The sequence below is a fragment of the Sus scrofa genome, chromosome 17 (assembly GCF_054392235.1).
Source record: "Sus scrofa isolate SSC_HxYL_T2T_F1_AM1 chromosome 17, Sscrofa_HxYL_maternal_Yorkshire_Landrace_v2.0, whole genome shotgun sequence".
Lineage (NCBI taxonomy): Eukaryota > Metazoa > Chordata > Mammalia > Artiodactyla > Suidae > Sus > Sus scrofa.
This window is the reverse complement of record NC_139399.1, coordinates 46898705-46918718: the sequence shown is the minus strand read 5'-3', so window position 1 is coordinate 46918718 and position 20014 is coordinate 46898705. Positions and strand designations below refer to the sequence as shown.

Here is a 20014-nt window from a genome sequence, read left to right as displayed (position 1 = left end):
GAGGTTGCGGGTTTGATCCCTGGCCTCGATCAGTGGGTTAAGGATCTGGCGTTGCCGTGAGCTGTAGGCTGCAGACATGGCTCGGACCTGAGGTGGCTGTGGTTGTGAGGAAGGCCAGCAGCTGTAGCTCCCACTGGACCCCTAGCCTGGGAACCTCCCTATGCCAAGAGTGCGGCCCCAAAAAGCAAAAAAAGAAAAGAATAAAAAATAAATTACTAAAGACACTTAAATGAATTCCAAAGTATTTTGCATACTTCCTTGGGATTTTGGATTTGAGCTTGCATCTGCCTCCCTGCAGAAGATAAATCTATTTAGAATGTAAAAGAATTCCTTTAAAAGATAATGTTTATAGAAAATTAATGCACATTAAAAATAGGGTAGAGAACTATAATTCAAAAACAAATGACTGAAACATAGCAACAAAAACCTGCTTTATTTTTTTCCAAATACAGATACAGAAGTTTGCATGTTTTGCAAATATTGCTTCAAAGCAACATTTCTATATACAGCGCCTTCTGTTCTAATAGCGTAAACAGATATGTATCCACAGTGCAATGTTGGCTGATCAAGGGTCCACCTTGCATACACTCATTACTTAAAGAAACAAAATGATTAGTCAAACCAGAACTGCTTGTGTCAAGGCAATTTTTTTTTTTTTTTTAAATAGGTGGATGGTTTTTCTCAAAAGAAAACTTAGGTAGTGTACATATTTCTAAATGGTAACAGTAATATTTGCAAATAACAGTTTCCAGTGCTCCAACTTGCGGTTAATTCAACTTGACCCAGGAAGTGGGGATAGAGTCCCGCAACATGGCTTTAAATTAGGGAAGCACACTTTATCAGAACTTGGAGTCATCTCTGCCTCCCTAAGGACAAAAGTGACAATGAGTGAAATGGGATTATTTCCTTTACAAAAAGCATACAATAAACCCAACAATGGCCACTTGGCAAAATTAGGGTAATTCAGTTTCTGCTTCCATCTTTAATAAAAACATGAGATTGACTACCTTAAAGTTACAGCTTCCCCAGAGGTGATGCCCAGATGTGCTTTCAGAAAAGAAAAAATGGTAATCCAAATAATTTAAGTCACCATACCTCACAGTTGTAGCTACCGAAAATCATCCTGTTTCTTCCCTTTTCAGACGAGCATCACACAGTTATTACAATGTGGCTGTCTGATAAATTAAGCAAAACATAGATGTCATGCACACTCCTTGAACATTTCCTCCCACACCAGAAATACCAACGTTAGCAATGGGAAACAACCCTTGAAGAGGAATTGTGTCACCTTTATTATAGACGTCATAGCCACATGTATTCCCTCTGATGGATAAGCTACAGCAGGTCAACTTGTCCTAAATTCATTTTATATCAAATGATGAATTAAATCACTAGACAGAGCATTCCCTGAAACAAAATCTTGGTACAGAGGCCTTCATGACCACAACGACCTGTGCCTTAAAGCCTAACCATTCCAAAGGTTGCTGGAAATACTGTCATTGCTATTGAGATATTGGCTACTTTTCGTTTACATAGTAAATATTTGCAGCATATAACATTACAGATTCATAAACCCATAATTAACTCGTGAGTGTTAATGGACAACTGTGCTTTGATTTTTGCCTTCAGTGATAAGAAAACTAAATGGTGAAATGGGTCACTCCTCAAAGCACTGAGCATTTTCTTAAACTTTGCCTGGTAAGGAAAAACAATTACAAAACAAAAACAATTACATGTGGAACCGTAACCTGTGAGAGTAACAAATATTGTCTCAAAAGGTACAAATTGTACCTGGACCTTAAGCAGCATAATCAACTTGATCTCACAAAATAATACAAACAGGAAATTTAAAGTGTTAAAGTATATTAAAACAATTCCGAAAATGCCAGGTACTGAACACATACCCTCAGGGAAGGAGAAAAGCGGCACATTTAGGATCTGGTGTGTTTACAACAATATAAAATAAGGTAATTCCCCAAACCACATTCTCTGTATCAAATCTTTACAGTGAAAGAGTTCAAAATTTTGGGAACCACTTTTTGGACGTTAAATAGAACTGGTAAGCTGTCAATATGAAGAAGTGGGTAGAAAACGCTGTCCCTTTGGGTTCCAGACCCTGCCTGCTTCAGTTTGGAATTCCTCCTAGATTCTTCTTACAGTGAGATTCTAGTTCTTCCACAGGCTGTACGGGCTCTGCTACAAAAGACACACGACCCAGCTGATTCGGGGGTGAAAGCATACAAAATTTGTCCTCAGTACCAGGAAGTCATGAAAGAGATGTGGTGAGAAAAGTGAAGAGTCCTAAGGAGAAGGCAGGGCAGCCAAGGCCTCTGGTCCTTCCCAACCTCCACAGAATGGTGACGTCACAACACTCCCATGAAGCTGGAAAAATGAAAATGATGTCTGCTGCCTAAATCCATGCCAGGCAGAAAACCAGAAGGCTTGGCATGTGCCCCAACCTGACAGAAAAGTCAATTAAATAAGCTGCAAGTTGAATTTACAACTGTTTCCGACTAAACTTTTTTGGCTCTCATTCCATTTATCATCAGTGGCACGATTTCAAGTGAAGATTGTGCAAAAAGACTCACTCTCCATTCAACAATGTGCACAGAAGAAGGGAATTCCAAGAGTCTATCTGCTACCTTCTTGGTAGGCTTTGCCATCAGAGTGCCCTCCCTTCCAGTAGCCAAAATGGCCTCTTTGTCCAATGTCCATCACACCCCCTGCCCGGATCCCTGAAGTCAGTCGGTGTCACGTGCATTCGGCATGCTAGGTTTATTTATTTAAATATGAGAAGCTCCTCCTGCAGGTGCCCCAGGATTGTGCCCCCCATTAGTTCTTAGTTTCATGTTGAGCAGCAGAGCGCGATCTGCTGCACCTTGCCCAGGTCCGTCAGCAGCTGCTTGATGCAATGCTTGAGCTGCGGAAGCCTGGCCAGAGGCTCCGGGGGCTCCAGTTCCCCGGTGTAGTCCAGCCAGCTCTCCAACACTGTAGGCAGAAGAGAGAGAGGACCCAATGAGTTCCCAAGGCATTTGATTGGCAAGAACGCCAGCAAGAATTGCCGCACTTTATCCCATCTGACAACTCATGGGGGACAGGAAGGGAGGGCCATTTCAGGCAACACTGACTCATCACTCTTTCTGCAAAGTATTACTCCTAGGACGAAGCTCAAATTCTGTAAGCAGTACAGCCCAACAGAACATTCTATGATGACAGAAATAGGTTATGTTTATGTTGTCTAATATAGCCACTAGCCATAGGTAGCTACTGAGCACTTAAAACACGGCTAGTGCAACTGAGGAACTGAATTGAAACTTTATTCCATTTTAGTTAATTTCAACAGCCACACACAGCTAGTGATGACTGCATTGGTGCAGCTCTACAGTCTAGCAGGCTTTTCTTCATGTTACTGCCCCATCTTTTTTTTTTTTTTTTTTTTTTTTTTTTTTTATCTCTTGGGCCGCTCCCGCGGCATATGGAGGTTCCCAGGCTAGGGGTCCAATCGGAGCTGTAGCCACCGGCCTACGCCAGAGCCACAGCAACGTGGGATCCGAGCCGCGTCTGCAACCTATACCACAGCTCACGGCAACGCCGGATCGTTAACCCACTGAGCAAGGGCAGGGATCGAACCCGCAACCTCATGGTTCTTCGTCGGATTCGTTAACCACTGCGCCACGACGGGAACTCCACTGCCCCATCTTAATAAGACTTTCGCATGTTGAAAATCAGAGAGCCTGGAGTTCCTGTCATGGCTCAGTGGAAACGAATCTGACTAGTATCCACGAGGATGCAGATTCCATTCTTAGATTCACTCAGTGGGTTAAGGATCCGGCATTGCTGTGAGGTGTGGTGTAAGTCGCAGACGTGGCTTGGATCTGGCCTTGCTATGGCTGTGGCGTATGCCAGTGGCTATAGCTCCAATTTGACCCTAGCCTGGGAATCTCCATATGCTGTGGATGCCACCCAAAACAGAAAAAAAAAAAACAATCAGGGAGGCTGGTGTTTTAGCCTTACATTAAGAAAACTGAGAAGGGAGTTGAAAAGGTCTATTTTTATCAGCATAAATTCTGATTCACTTGATATTAATTCCTCTCATCAGTAGCACAGAATACTCCGATTTTATTTTCTCTCTTTAAATATTTAATGTTAAGATGTCCAGGTACCAACAAACCTGATTATAACTATTTCAATGTCTAAAGAGCTGTCCTGCTTCTGAGAGCAGGGATTTCTCCACAGAAAGCTAGTTTTTCTTTGCCAAGCCACTTCCTTAAGCTCTGGCATTTGGAAAGAGGCCATCTCAGAACGCTGCATCTTTGACAGCCTCCAGGTGGGCTGTGTGCTGACCCCAGCCTGCCTGTAGCCCTTCTAGACTGTGTACCAACCTGTACTGAGTACCTTATGGACCCTGGAACCAGAGGTGCAGAAAGAGGAAGACCCTGTAGTGCCTGTTCCTCAAGCAGCCTAAGCCTCATACACAATCCTGTGCCTTCTTCAGACCAACCTTTGGCCTTTCTTCCCACCTTTCTAAATGCTGATTGTTCCCTGCAAGTTACTTCTCAGGGAAGCCTTCCCCAACTCTACCCTGTGTCAAAGGTGCTAGGCTCTCACTTGCTCTCCTTTGGAGCACTTACCCTGGTTTGTAATTATACATAGTGGGGTGATTTCATTAATAACTGTCTCTAACCTAAGATCAAGCTCCATGAGGGCAGAGGCTGAGTCTGCCTTGCTCACCGACAACTCCCTAACACTCAACTATGCCTGGAACATAACAGGTTCTCAACAAAGGTGGTGAGCAAGTGCAGGAATGGTCTAGTGATATGCCTCACTGAACACTCGGGCTCTGCAGAGCTCACCTTCCTCCCTCTATCAGATTCCTTGTTGGTATCTGGGGGTTCCAAGGAGGAGGAACTTTCCCTCCTCCTGATCCCAACAAGTACAAGGACATGAGAAAAGAAAATAAGACTGCCTTCTCAGACCTTAACTTGAAGACCAAGAACAAAGGATCGAAGTCAAATGAGAGTGGAGTTCCTCTTTGGCTCAATGGGTTAATGACCTAGAGTTGTCACTGCTGCAGCTGAGGTTCTATCCCTGGCCTGGAACTTTTACATGTTGTGGATGCAGCCAAAAAAAAAAAAAAGAAAGAAACGAAAAGAAAAAAAAAGAAACCCCACAAACTAGAGGGAGACAGGAACTACTCAGCAAAAGAGCACAAGAGTAAATGGAGAAAACAGCTAAAGTCAATGCTGGAAGAGCCCATGTGGGTGAGCTTAATGAGGTGGTCAGGGCCGGATGGGCTGATTCCAAGAGAAAATGTCAGTCAGTCTTCTGGACAAGATTATGCTACAATTGCTGAAAGACTCCTCTCAAAGTCACTGTAACTACTTCAGATCTGGTTCCAGGCTCACCAAAGATGTCCCCCAACACTGTAGTAACCAGCAGACATGGACAGGGAGAAAGAGCATCAGACTAGAAGTATCTAGGCCACTCAACAGTCTCTGAACTTGGTTAAAGTGTTTGGGGCCCCTAAAGTGGAAGCCTTCTCTCTAGATCTGCAGGAACAAAGACTAGACCCCAAATGGGGGAGCCAAGGGCACCTCCTCTGAACCTCAGCATCTAGCAGGCCAGCTTCCTCTCCGTAGCGGCTGCTGGACCATTACTCTGTTTCCCTTTTAAAGAAGCTTAACAGCTCCTCAAGAGTACAAGGACTGCAGTTTCAAATACACTCCCCTGACCATCTAGAAAGAGGTCTCACAAAGGTAGCACTTTAAAAAAAAATCGTCCTAATGCTAAAAGATTAAGCATTCTTTTCTTTTTTTTTGCTTTTTTAGGGCTGCACCTGCGGCATGTGGAGGTTTTCAGGCTAGGGGTCAAATCAGAGCTACAGCTGCCGGCCACCAACGTAGGATCCAAGCCTCATCTGCGACCTATACCACAGCTCACGGCAACGCCGGATCCTTGACCCGCTGAGCAAGGCCAGGGATCGAACCCGAAACCTCATGGTTCTTAGTCGGATTCGTTTCTGCTGCACCACGACAGGAACCCCCCCCAAGATTTAGTATTTTCATGGTCATTAAATACCTTTCATCTTTTAGTTTCATAAGACTGTTCACATAATTAATAAATTATTAAATAATGGTTAATACTAAAATGACATTTTTAAAAGTATTTATCAGTCAATATAATAGCTTACTAGGCTTTTTTAAAAGGAATATTATATATAAATTCCTATAAAAGCTCAGTTTAGGGAGTTCCCGTCGTGGCGCAGTGGTTAACGAATCCGACTAGGAACCATGAGGTTGCGGGTTCGGTCCCTGCCCTTGCTCAGTGGGTTAACGATCCGGCGTTGCCGTGAGCTGTGGTGTAGGTTGCAGATGCGGCTCGGATCCCGCGTTGCTGTGGCTCTGGTGTAGGCCGGTGGCTACAGCTCCGATTCAACCCCTAGCCTGGGAACCTCCATATGCCGCGGGAGCGGCCCAAGAAATCGCAACAACAACAACAACAACAAAGACAAAAAAAAAAAAAAAAAAGACAAAAAAAAAAAAAAAAGCTCAGTTTATTTTGATGGTATTTAGATGAAATTAAGATAGTAGAAATAAAATAGTATTCTGATGAAACTCAATTTAATACAATGCAAAGTCTATTGACCTGAATAAAATCTTTAAACGTTATAAGTGATTTTCATGCTTCCAATACCTCTCAGAGTCTGGAATATCAGAACACAAACAGAATATGTGGCCTCCAATCAGCGGGACATATGAGTCTTCTGGGCCAAAGAAGGGGGCCCAGACTTATCATCCTGGCCACACTGCCCACTCGGTGAGCTCAGGGCTGGAGTAACCCAAGCTGGGAGGGAGGGCCAAGTCAGCAACCAAGAAGTGGGTAGCCTCTGACTTCTCCCCTAGGGACAGGTTCTTCTGGCAATAACAGAACATTCACCTTGTTTCCATGGTGCTAAGTGATCCAGAGCAAATTCCACTCTGGGTAGCAATGAATTGATTTCAGCAGTTTTCAGCATGGCATTCAATCCTCTTTCAACTTTCTAATAGCAAGGTTTTCACAAACCAAGCATCATCAGCTACAGTTCTAAAGGAGTCCTAGGAAAGCTTTTAGGAATAAAAGAGAGACAGAACCACTCCCCCTTCCAGCCCTCACAATGGACTCTGGTCTGGCCTCCCATTCCTGATTCCTCAGTTTTGCTTCAGAAGCAGGAGAAAGAGCATGAGGGCAAGTTCGCCTCTCTCTCGCTCCTCCAAAAAGGCTATCCTTTCTCCAGTCAAGCCAGTCCTCTTAGCATCTACCCTCAGCTGCCGCTTCTCTAGCAGAAAATACCACTCTTTTCAAGGCTCCGCTTCAGTCCCAAGAGTTCCAGGAAGCCTTCCTGCTGTCACTTCCCCTCACAACAGGTCTCCTCCCCTGGCATGGCCTCAGCCACACCTTGTGAGCTAGCCTACATAACATATGGCATTTTTCTGAGTTATTTCATCCCCAATTACAGTAGTAATAGCCTGGCTATACTCAGAATCGTCAAACAGAACACATAAGGTTCCTAAGGATGAAAATAAATAATTAAGGAGTAAGTGAACAATCAAGAAGGAAGTTTGTCTTCAAAAACCAAACTGACCAACATCCTGGGGGTCAGTCCTCTGAGCTCATCTGTTACCACTAACACCAGGGAGAAATATCCAGGGGCTACATAAATGACTCCATCAAGTTCTTTTTGGACTTGCCCACAGCATGTGGAAGTTTCTGGGCCACAGATCAAACCTGAGCCACAGTAGCAACCCAAGCCACTGCGGTAACAATGCCAGATCCTTAACCTGCTGTGCCACAAGAGAACTCCTCAGCCAAGTTCTTAAATCTCTACTAATAAATAAAGAGGAGAAAGGTTCATTTTAGACTTTATCAAAGGCTGAAATAAAAGGCATTTCAGATCAATCCTCAGATATAAAAGCTCAAATAAGTCAGAATTTCAATTCCCTGCCAAACTTGGTTAGTAAAGATCTGCTCAGAGCAAACACTGCCTGTAGGCAGAGACCATCTGCTCTCCCACAGTCTCCATGTAGAAGGGATTGCACAAGTGAGGCAGGAGCCCTGACATCGCTCAGACCTTAGAAGTGCCCAATGAACACTAAAAGTAAGGCTCAGCATGTTGGGGGGAGAATGGAAGTGGGTGAGACTCAAAGAAGATGAGGCCAAGTATACACAGTTGTCCCTGAAGAGCCAGATCAGGGGTTCAGAAAGCAGCTCATCCCAGCAGGCCCACGGTGCCCAAAAACAGCAGGGAGCCAAGCGAGCCCTACCATCCAGCTCCTTCTCAATGGAGTCCATCCTATGTGTGACTTCATCCTGAAGAGATTCCACATGGGTCAGCAGGTTAAACTGCCACTGGTGCTGGGAGCTCAGCAGCCCCTCTCCACCTCTGTCCAGCAGCTTCCGAGTGGGGGCTTCCTCCGTGAGGACCTTTTTGGAGACATATTCCCTCACCTGGGGATGCAACAGCATTTAAGTTACTGAATGGAGAAAGTTCCCAGTCCTTTCTGCAAACAGCCCATGTTCGTAACCACCTGAAAGCTCAGCTGCAGTTTGAACGTTCCAAATCTCTATTGCCCTGCCCCTTCCTTCCCTCTTGGGCACTGGGCAAGAGCGTGCCTGCTGTACCAGTAACAACCACCTCAGGGCAGCACAGACCTCTGACTCAGAGGATCCCACAGCAGCTGGCCACAAATGGCCCAGGGCCCTAGGCCTGACATAGGCCTCACAGAATGGCCCCCAGAGCCCTGAGGTCAGAGTGGAGCAGGGAGAGTCTAGAAGGGGGTTAGTATGCTGGTGTCAGACAAACTAGCTCTAAGTCCCAGCTCTGCTCCATGTTGTGCTAAATGTGTGCACCTGGATGATCACAAACCTTTTCTGGAATTTATGATCACAACCTTACATTCATTCATTTGAAATGAAATAGGTTCTAGTTAACATTTACTTAGAGGCTACTATGTGCAAAGCCATGTGCTGAGAGCTTTCCACAGATATGTTCCACAGTGACAGCGAGGGCAATGTCACTGGCCCCCTCTGCGGGTGGCTAAGGAGACCCATCTGAGGAGGTGAGCTAACCTGCTCAGAATCACACAGCAAGTAGCTGAGCCTAGACCTGAAACTGGGTCTGTCTCCAAAGACTGTGTCCTCCCCAGCCTTACCCAGCACTGCTGGGACCAGGCAAGGGCACAGGCTGAATGAGGGGCTTCTAACCTAGGGTGCTCCCCTAGATAAGAGGCAGCAATGTACCTATGCTGGTGATACCAGCCCATAGGGTGAGGCCTGTGTAAGGACAATGATGAGGGTAAAGAAGCTCTCAAATCACAAACATTGTCACTGACAACTGAGGATGGCAGAATGTGACCAATGACTACTGGCAAGAGAATGCCATGGGGGCTCCAGAAGAAAATGACTTGAGTAACAAAAAAACTGAGACTATCTCTTGGGGAAAACTGACAAAGCCAGCAAATATTTTGACAAATTGGACTGTTCTTATGCTAGGGCTGCAAGGTTAACAGTAAAGATATTGTAAAAAACTTGTGCCTAACAACACACTTGACTCATTCTTTGTTACTCATGCTAAGGATTAGCACTTTGGGAGCGATTACAGTATAAATTGCCTGAAGAAAACTGATTTTCCTAACTGACTTTCATTTATCAAGTTCCAATCAACCTTTTTCTCCTTGCTACCTCCCACCTCTCCACTCCCACCGACTCTGCCATTTTGTGGACATTTCCTAGAACCAATCTTCTTTGAAGTTTGTCTCCTGACTCTATATCCATTTTTAACAGACAAAAATACACCTGTGACAAGCAGATTGAAATACAATTTTATAGTAAATACAACTTGATAATAAATACCTTTCACAGAACATTTAGTCCTAGGAGGAGATGGTACAAGCACTCAAACAAGGAATTAAGAACAAGAACAACGAGCCCCATACCTTTGGGGAGCCAGATTTGGGGTCACTGTCCCCTCTGCTCCTGTCTTGGTCTAGAGGCCAGCCCAGGCGCGGAGGGAGGGCATCGTCACCGTTCTCGTGGAGCGGGCTGACAGCATCATCGAGGGCGGAGCGCCGGGTCTCCACCACCAGCTTCTGTTCCACAGCCGGGTAATAGGTGCGGGGCTTCTGGTAGCAGTGCTCGCTGGTGATATACGACTCCTCCACTGACCGGGGCAAGGGCAGGGGCAGAGGCTTCTCCACTGCCCCATTCAAAGTTCTATAGCTTGGGGCTTCCTCCCTGCTCTTGGCTTCAGTGACATGGATGTGTCTGGAATGCAATCTCCCCTCTAACAGATGCTGTTTCCAAGGCTGACACCACAGCTGCAGATCAGGATGCTCCCGGCTTCTATTAGGAGGGCAAACACAGAAAGGGTTTTGGAGTACCTGGGACCATAGCAAGGGCTTCCCAAAGGGGGGAAGAGCTCCCACCTGGGCCATCTGGTCACAAGCCACCACTTTCTACACAAGAGGGAGTGTAAATCCGCAGTCTCTGAAGAGGCTACTTCCAGGCAAGCTCCTGCTGCACCACTTGCAGTGAGGGGGACTGGACGTGGAGCCAGGAGACCTGACAGCATTTCAGCTCAGCTGCTGATTAACAATGCAGCTGGGCTGAGCACTCAGCCAGCCTCATTCCTGTCCCTCTCCTGCACAACTCGCTGACCATCTGTCTGCCAGCAACCACTGAGTTTGATAAAGATTAAGTGAATTAATTTGAATGGAAGTACAGAATACTTTGTTGGTGGTAAAGTGCGCTTCAAATGTCACTCACAAAAAATAACTTTAATTAGAAACAACCAATAAACAATAAACGAAACTTTTTCTTTATTAGTAGTGAAAGAAGTAAAAAAAAATCACAACCCCCCCAACTTATTAATAAACAGTCACAATAATCCTGGCATGTAATGCACTCAATTATACAAACCCGCTTGGTAATCAAAAATCTCTGCAAAGGCCATTAATAACAAAGTTTTTAAACATCCTTCAGGAAAAAAAAAAAAAAACTTCCAAAATCTTCTGTTCTCACCATTCCAAAAAAAATTTTTGTTACTAAACAGCAAAGATTTGCAAAATTACAATGAGGTAACCACCTCACACCAGTCAGAATGGCCATCATTAATTAAAAAGTCCACAGATAATGAAAGCTGAAGAGGGTGTGGAGAAAAGGCAACCCTCCTACACTGCTAATGGGAATGTAAACTGATGTAGCCATTATGGAGCCCAGTGTGAAGGTTCCTCAAAAAACTAAAAATAAGAGTTGCCATGTGATCCAGCAATCCACTCCTGAACATATACCTGGACAAAACTACAGTTCAAAAAAATACAGACAGCTCTGTTCTCACAGCACTATTTACAATTGCCAAGACATGGAAACAACCTAAATGTCCATCAACAGATGAATGGATAAAGATGTGGTATGTGTGTATACAATGGAATATTCCTTAGCCATAAAAAAGAATAAAATATTACCATTTGCAGCTACATGGATGGACCTAGAGATTATCACACCATAGGAAGTAAATCAGAAAAAGAAAGACGAATACCAAATGTGGTATCTAAAATAGGACACAAACTTATCTACAGAACAGAAACAGATTGACTGACATAGAAAACTGACTTGTGGTTGCCAAGGGGGAGGAGGGGCAGGGGAGGGTTGGATTGGGAGTTTGGGACTATATTTATAGGAAGGATAAACAAGGATCTACTGTATAACACAGGGAACTATAGTCAATATCCTGTAATAAACCATAATGGAAAAGAATAATGGCATAAGTCACAATTGTGGCTCGGATCTGATCCCTGGCCCGGAACTCCACATGCCACGGGGCAGCCAAAAAAGAAAAAAAAAAAACCAATAAAACATATGTAGGTATAACAGAATCACTTTGCTGCGTATCAGAAACTAAAACAACACACAAATCAACTATACTTTAGTTAAAACAAACAAACCAAAAAACCCTCAAGGATTATGATCCCTTTCTGGGTAACAGACACCTCCAAGAATCTGAAACCTCTGCCTACATGTATGTGTGTACATAAAATTCTGTGTATGACTTTAGAGTTCCCTAAAGTTATCTGTTGCTTGAGGTTTGACCCAACAGAAAGTCATTAAATTAAATTATTGGATCATAATCAATTATTTTAAAAAAAGAAAAAAAAGAACAGAGTGCACCATTCTGAGGAGTTTTGTGAAATTTTAGTTTTGAACATGTGATATAAAATGTATTTCTAACTGTGAGATATATACATATATTTAAGTTAAAAAGTTGCTACTCTAGTGGTTCCTGTCATGGCTCAGTGGTTAAGGAATCCGACTAGGAACCATCAGGTTGCAGGTTTGCTCCCTGGCCTTGCTCAGTGGGTTAAGGATCCGGCACTGCCGTGAGCTGTGGTGTAGGCTGCAGATGTGGCTTGGATCCCGTGTTGCTGTGGCTCTGGCGTAGGCCAGTGGCTACAGCTCTGATTAGACCCCTGGCCTGGGAACCTCCATATGCCTCAGGAGCGGCCCTAGAAAAGGCAAAAAGACAAAAAGACAAAAAGACAAAAAAAAAAAAAAAAAAAAAAAAGTTGCTACTCTAGAAAAGCTTCACCTTTTAATTCTTATCTGTTACCCAAAATTTCCATTATAATTTTTGATCATTAAATGAAAGGAAGGAAGCAAGGAAAGGAGAAAAGGAGGAAGAAAACCTGGGCTTCTCTAGTAATGCCCACTAGCTCCCAGCAGTTCCTAGCTAGGAGGAGTGTTTGGAAACAAGTGGGAGGACTGACGGGTGCTACTCGCATTTGGTTCACAGATGTGCAGAAATGTGTGGGAGCCTTTCTGACTGTCACAATGACTACTAATTATCACAAATGTACTACTGGTATTCAGTTCACTGAATTCAGAGATGCTAAATATCCTGTAATGCTCAGTACAATCCCACACATACAGAGAATTATCTCATGGTATAACGGTGAACATTACCTTCCCATTCCCAACAGAGAAACGCTGAAACAGCAGGAACTCACCAGCAACTCCTACATATGGGTACCCCAACCCCCACTTTCCTAAAGCCTTTCTACAGAAATGGAATGGCATGGAATGATCTTACAAGATCTAAAATTCTGCTCGTAAGGGGCTGGAACTATGCTTTCTCAGCTCTCCCACTCCAAAAATCCCCAATACCCCTCTTAACCCCTGGGGAAGGAGAGGAAACTGCCAGCATGGAGGCAGCCTGGGTCCCTGGCCCCCTCCAGTAGGGTATTACAGCCTGCTAAAGGACCCCAGACACACCTTAGAAAACATAACTGCATCAGAGGAAATGGGAGTCATTGTTAAATTCCAGGTCTACTATAGTCTGAAATCTGTTAACTTGGAGCATGTAAGCCATAGTATGGACCTGTTCTTGTATGAAAATCACGAAAGTCTTTTTGCTCCTTCCTTCCTACAATTTTGACCCTCCTAGCTAAGATCTGAAGCCTTCTTCATCCTAGATGATCCGGGCCTTTCTTTGTAAACCCCATCAATCATGTACAGCCATTCATGTTACTTTTTTTTTTTAAATAATTTATATTTAGTTACTATAGACAGCCAGGAAGTTGTTTATTTTGGCCACGCCCATGGCATATGGAAGTTCCCAGGCCAAGGATCAAACCCATGCCACAGCAGTAACCTGAGCCATAGCAATGATCCTTAACTACTAAGCCACCAGGGAACTCCCATGCATGTTATTTTTTAAATAGCAAGAGTTGCTCTGAAGTTACTCCCAATTTTATTGTTTGCCTTTGAAAATGAATCATTTAAGTACAAAATTTTTGAGAATGAAGACCTAAAATCCTGCTAGCAGAGACTATCCAGGTATACAGAGATACACTGGGACCACGTCCCCATCTCCCAGGATCTTTTCTCCATATATAATGTCGAACAAGATCTCCTCATACGCCCCGCTGAACAGCTCAGAGAAGTCAGGTTTAATTCCAGTACAAACTCACTGCTATAGGGAAGAAGGATCTAAATGGGGTTTCACAAAGAATAAGGTTCTAGAATATGGGACAGGGCCAGAAGCACTGGCATTTCAGTGAGAAGAGAGAACACCATCTGATTGAATCCTCAAATGAAATGAAACATGGTAATATTTACAATCAGGAGCATCACCTGAGGTTTTTCCATGCCCTCGCCTTCCACCTGTCTCAATTTCTGACATCTCATTTGGTTTACATTGAGTAGAATTTTCTGATTTTATAAAATGTGATGGAATAGCTAGTCTATGACATCCTAAACAGGGGCTGTCAATTGATTCAGTTCACCTCAACAGATACTGCCACAGTAATGGCTAATTTCCCCCGGTAACAGCTATCCCTTCCTTCTCTTATACATGCCTCCACCCTCCCTCCTGAGTTTGCACAGGGCACATGGCCACCTGGCTAGGCTCTTGCAGTAAGGTGTGTTCATGAAATCACTTGCTCCCCTTTTTTCTCTCTTACCCCTCCCTGGAGGTTAGAGCAGGTGGGAGGGTGAGAGGTACCGGTGAGACTACTTGGACCATGCAGATGAGATTAACGTTCATGGAATGTCAGCACAATAAGACAGAAGGAACCCAAGTCCCCAAGTCCACAGTTGGAATCTTGGAGAAAGGCCATCTACCTGGCCTGGACCACTGCCTACCTCTGGACCATGTTTTATATGAGAAAGAAAACGCCATTTTGTTTTAGCTTTTTTTTTTTTTTTTTTTTTTTTTTTAATGGCTGCACCCATAGCGTATGGAAGTTCCCAAGGAATGAATCTGAGCCGCAGCTGTGACCTATTATGCCACAGCTGTAGCAATGCCAGTTCCTTAACCCAACACACAGGGAACCAAGGATCAAACCCATGCGTCAGCAGTGATCTGAGCCACCACAGAGACAATGCCAGATCCTTAACCCACTTCACCACAGCAGGAACTCTTTTTTTTTTTTTCCGGCTTTTTAGGGCTATACCCACAGCATACGGTAATTTCCAGGGGTCAAATTGGAGCTGTTGCTGCCAGTCTACACAGCAGCCACAACAATGCAGGATCCAAGCATGTCTGCAACTTACACCAAAGCTCACGGCAACGCTGGATCCTTAACCCACTGAGCGAGGCCAGGGATCGAACCTGTATCCTCAAGGATGCCAGTCAGGTTCATTAACCACTGAGCCACGACAGGGACTCCCACAGCAGGAACTCCTAGCTTCTATTTTTTTGGTCTTTGTTATAGCAGCTTGGCTTTTGCCCAAATCAGTATTATACCCTTGCGGAATGTGCCCTGTCCCCCACCCCTTGCCGTGCTAGTACATGAAGCCAGGCCTCTGCGCACCGGAACGCAAGAGAAAGCAACCCCCATTCTGTCAGCTCCAGGCTGACACTCTACTTTGCCTGACACCAAGAGCCTCCAGAACTCATAAGCACAAAGGAAACTTAGTTGGAGACTGGCCTATCGGTCTAATTCACTTGTGGCACTAGAGTTTGTCACTGTTGATGACTTCATTAAAATAGCACCCTATGGGCAGGCCTGTGGGAGAACCTAAGTTTGAGACTCTATCTCTGCCATCCACTGTGCTGATACCAAAAGAAAATTCATGGAACTACTGAGGAGAGGCAGTTGGAAAGATTAGGACAAGCACTTGATGAGAGTAAGGATTTGGGTTCTAGACCTGGCTCTGTCCCTGGAAACCATGAGAGAGTGGCTGCCACACTTAAGGCCCAACTGCCCTATTTGGTAAAGTGGGAGCAAATCATAAAAGCCAACAGACCCCAATAGGAGCCACATTTCTTTCTCAGAGCTTACATGAACTTGGGTCATCTGACACTAGAATGCAACCACAGAAGGAAACTCATACTCAATTTCACTCCAAATTCTGGCCACAAAAAGCCTTAAGTCCAGCTCCAAAAGGCCTAAAACTTTTCTAGATGAGGAAATCATCAAAAGACATATGTATTAGGCAACCATTATGCCAGAGAATGGGCCCACCACCAGTGTTTCTTCTAGCAGCTTTTGATTTTCTTTGTTTACCAACCAAGAATGTTTAGGATGAACAGAAAAACAAAACATAGTATTGTATATAATGGAATATTATTTAGCCTTAAAAAAGGAAAAACCTCTGATACAGGTTACAATAACTTTGGACATTATGCTAAGTGAAATAATCCAGTCGCAAAGAGACAAATACTGTATAATCTCATTTATATGAAGTATCTAGAGGAGTCAAATTCAGAGAGTCAGAAAGTGGAATGGTGGTTGCCAGGGGCTGGGGGAGGGGAAATGGAGAGAAGTTGTCTAATGGGTACAGAGTCTGGTCTGCAAGATGAAAACAGTTCTAAGATTGGATGTGACAGAGTGAATGTACTTAACACTACTGAACTGTACACTTAAAATGGTTAAGACGGTAAATTTTATATCACGTATATCTTACTACAATTTTTAAAACAAAACCAAAAACCTCAGAACAGTACACCAAAACAAAAAGACAAACTAAACACCATTACCTTGACTATAGTGGTGTTTGCAAGGTTATATACATTTGTTAAAACTAAATAAATATTTTAAATGAGTGAACTTAATTACATGTAAATTACGATTTTTAGAAAGAATGTTCACCATGTAACAAAACTTTTTTTTTTGGAGTTCCCGTCATGACACAGAGGAAAAGAATCTGACTAGGAACCATGAGGTTGTGGGTTCGATCCCTGGCCTCACTCAGTGGGTTAAGGATCCAGCGTTGACATGAGCTGCGGTTAGGGTTAGGGTTAGGGTTAGGTCACAGACATGGCTCAGATCTAGCGTTACTGTGGCTGTGGTATAGGCCAGCGGCTATAGCTCCAATTGGACCCCTAGCCTGGGAACCTCCATATGGCGCCGCTACGGCCCTAAAAAAAAGACAAAAAAAAATTTTTTTTTCTGGTCTTCCTTTTTAGGGCCGCACTTGCGGCATATGGTGGTTCCCAGGCTAGGGGTCCAATCGGAGCTGTAGCCACCAGCCTATGCCAGGGCCACAGCAACATGGGATCTGAGCCGTCTCTGCGACCTACACCACAGCTCACAGCAAAGCCAGATCCTTAACCCACTGAGCGAGGCCAGGCATTGAACCTCTGTCCTCAAGGACGCCAGTCAGGTTTGTTAACTGCTGAGCCACGATGGGAACTCTGACAGAATGTTTAATAAAGGTCACAAACTCATCCATCTCATCATTGATTTTCTGGCTTTTCAATTTCTCATATTTATCCTGCTCTTGGCCCAGGCTGAATCAGACTCATCCCCAAAGCTGCAGGTGCCACACACACTTACTGTAAGATGCTCATCTTGAGCTGAAGGCCATGCAGAACCTCGATCACTCTCTGCACATCACCAAGAAGCTGGTGAGTGGCCACAATCTTCTTGGCATTCTGATGGGAGTAGTTCTCTTCTAAAAATGCCAGGCCATGCATGTGTCCCCTGCTCAACCATTCCTTGTCGTACCAGTACTTGAAACCAGGCCTCTGACCTAAAGCAGTAACAATAAGACAGTTAATCCTTGGTCTGAAGGAAACCCAGACCATTTCATCATTGCACAATTACCACACAAACTAATGGAATGATGGACTGGTGTGTTCATTTTATTCATTCACTCATCCAATATACAATTACTTGGCACCTACTATATGCTGGGCTCTGTACTAGGTGTTGGCAATAAGGTAGTGAGTAAGGTATGCAAATTTCCTGATCTCTGCAAGAGAGTGAGAGAGAACTTGGATATCCTGCTAAATTTAAATCACATCACTCCCTCTCCCACTTAATACCTTCAATGACTTCCTAATGTACACAGAAAAAACTCAAAGCCCTTACTCAGGTCTCATGAGGCCTATAGGATCTGGCTCCTTCCTGCCCTCCTTGCCCCATTCTTTCTGGAACACACAGAGCTCTTCCTGTCTTAGGATCTCTGGTCTAGCACCCCCACCCCTGCCCCCAACCCCTGTCTGGAGCACTAGTCCCAAGGCCTTTGTAGGACTGGCTCCTTACCACCTCCTCAGAGAGGCCTTATGTTACCTCCCAAAGTAAAAGAGCCTCTTCTGGGCCTCCCAGCTCCCTATCCAAGGGCTTTTGCCCCATTGAAGCATTCATCCCTCCCTAACATGTTCTTGTTTGACTTATTGTGCCATCTGTTTCTAGCCCCAATCCCACTAAGAGTCAGAAAAATGGGAACTGTTTTGCTCATGGTTATACCTGCCAAAGCTATCTTGAATGGACTGATCAAATGGAAAGAAGCCCCAAGGTCCCCTCCAACTGTCACCTACCACTTAACCAAATGGGTGGTCAGCACCCACTCCCTTCTGTGGACCCCCCCCTTTCCCATCTGTTACAATGACAGATGAACTGAACGGCTTCAGTGGTCTTGTTCATCACAGGGATCCTTAGGAAGGACTGAAAACACAACCACTTATGACCTGGCAGTGTTTCTTGCTCCAAAAGCCCAGGGAACAGCTTCCAATCAGACCGTTGTTCACCTACCAGTAGCTATAAAAACCCTAAAATAACCCAGGTAACCCCTCGCAAAGTCCTTGGGCTCTTTCCAGCTTTCCTAAGACAAACAGTGGGGATGCACCTCCACCATGTTAACGGCACCTTTAAGGAACCTTTAAAGAATAAATCTGTTAGGTTAAACTTCTGGCCCAAGACACTGCATAGTTAAATACAGTCAATAAAAATGACAGGCACTGAATGCTCCATTCAAGGAATATATTCCCAGGCTTGGCAATTTGGTTATAAAAGTTCAGAAAGTGCACAGGGATTGATGAAGATGGTGCATATGATTTCTCAAAAGGGAAAAGCGGAGGGAAAGACTGAGAGACAATAAAGCAGACAAAAGATATTTTTAAACAGTGCCCTAAAGGAGCCCTTGTTATTGTGTGTGGAATCTCAGAGGCCTGAGCAGCAGGAGGCAGGATTCAGAGCAGCACTGCCTGCTTCACAAGACAAAGGTTAGAGACGGGGGTTTCCTACTTAGCACCAACTGTCTGAGTGATCCTAGGCCAATCCTGTCCCTTCTGGCGCTGGTGCTCACTTGTTAAATGTCAAGGCTAAACTAAGTGGTCTCTGTGTTCCTGCCCATCAATTATATTCTATGATTCATAGACTAATCTTCTGTCCATATTCTCTCCTTGGGATAAAGGGAAAAACTGAGGCAGAGTGCTCTCAGTCTATGGACTAATCTAGCACAAGAAGACACAGTGTCACTATAAAAGTTATCAGGCCCCAAAGGGACCTACTTGCTAGAAAATGAACTGGGGTAGCCCAGTCCCTCCCTGTTTAACCAGCAAAATCAAAAGAGTTGGTACCACAAGTCAGTCTTTCTTTCTTTTTTTCGTCTTTTTAGGGCCACACCTGCGGCGTATGGAGGTTCTCAGGCTAGGGATCGAATCGGAGCTACAGCTGCCAGCCTACACCAACGCAGGATCCAAGCCACGTCTGCGACCTACACCACAACTCACGGCAATGGTGGATCCTTAACCCACTAAGCAAGGCTAGGGATGGAACCTTGTGTCTTCATGGATGCCAGTCAGGTTCATTTCCACTAAGCCACGATGGGAACTCCCCACAAGTCAGTTCTAATTCCAACTTGCCTTATGACATTAGGAAAGTCATCCATACTGGGCATCGATTTCTTCCTCCTAAGCAAAGACAGCAATAGGCGCTCCTACCAGGCCCACCTCAGTGGACTAAAAGGAATAGCAGAAGCAGAGGCTCTCAAGCGTTGTCTAGCTCCAAGGGGATCATGAGCCTGGACCCAAGGAGAAAGACCTTACAGGTGATGAATGGAGACAATGTCACCATCCCACTGACAGCAAGACAAGAACCACAGATTTATAATCCACCCCTGAGATTTCTGGAAAAGAGCACCCAAGAGCCACAGGCCAGCCCTGTGGTCATAGAACAATAAAACTAACTGATCCTAAGGAATTAATTCACTGCCCTCGGTGGCAGATAGGCTCTTGGCAAACACGGCTTTCCCC

General features: G+C 44.5%; 1 protein-coding gene across 14 annotated transcripts in view; it reads right to left on the bottom strand.

Annotated features, from left to right (window-relative positions):
- Window positions 1-414: 414 nt before the first annotated feature.
- Window positions 415-20014, bottom strand: part of PHF20 (PHD finger protein 20) — a 150007-nt gene continuing 130407 nt past the window's right edge. For all 14 annotated transcript variants that reach the window (XR_014832260.1, XR_014832261.1, XR_014832262.1 and 11 more), the window contains 4 exons: window positions 17313-17508; window positions 9972-10377; window positions 8301-8484; window positions 415-2988 (listed from right to left, as the gene is read on the bottom strand). Coding sequence is in view for 11 of the 14 variants with exons in the window: in XM_021078128.2 (XP_020933787.1) it covers window positions 2846-2988; window positions 8301-8484; window positions 9972-10377; window positions 17313-17508 (929 nt within the window). In the remaining 3 variants the exon portion in view is untranslated. The remainder of the gene's footprint in view (window positions 2989-8300; window positions 8485-9971; window positions 10378-17312; window positions 17509-20014) is intronic.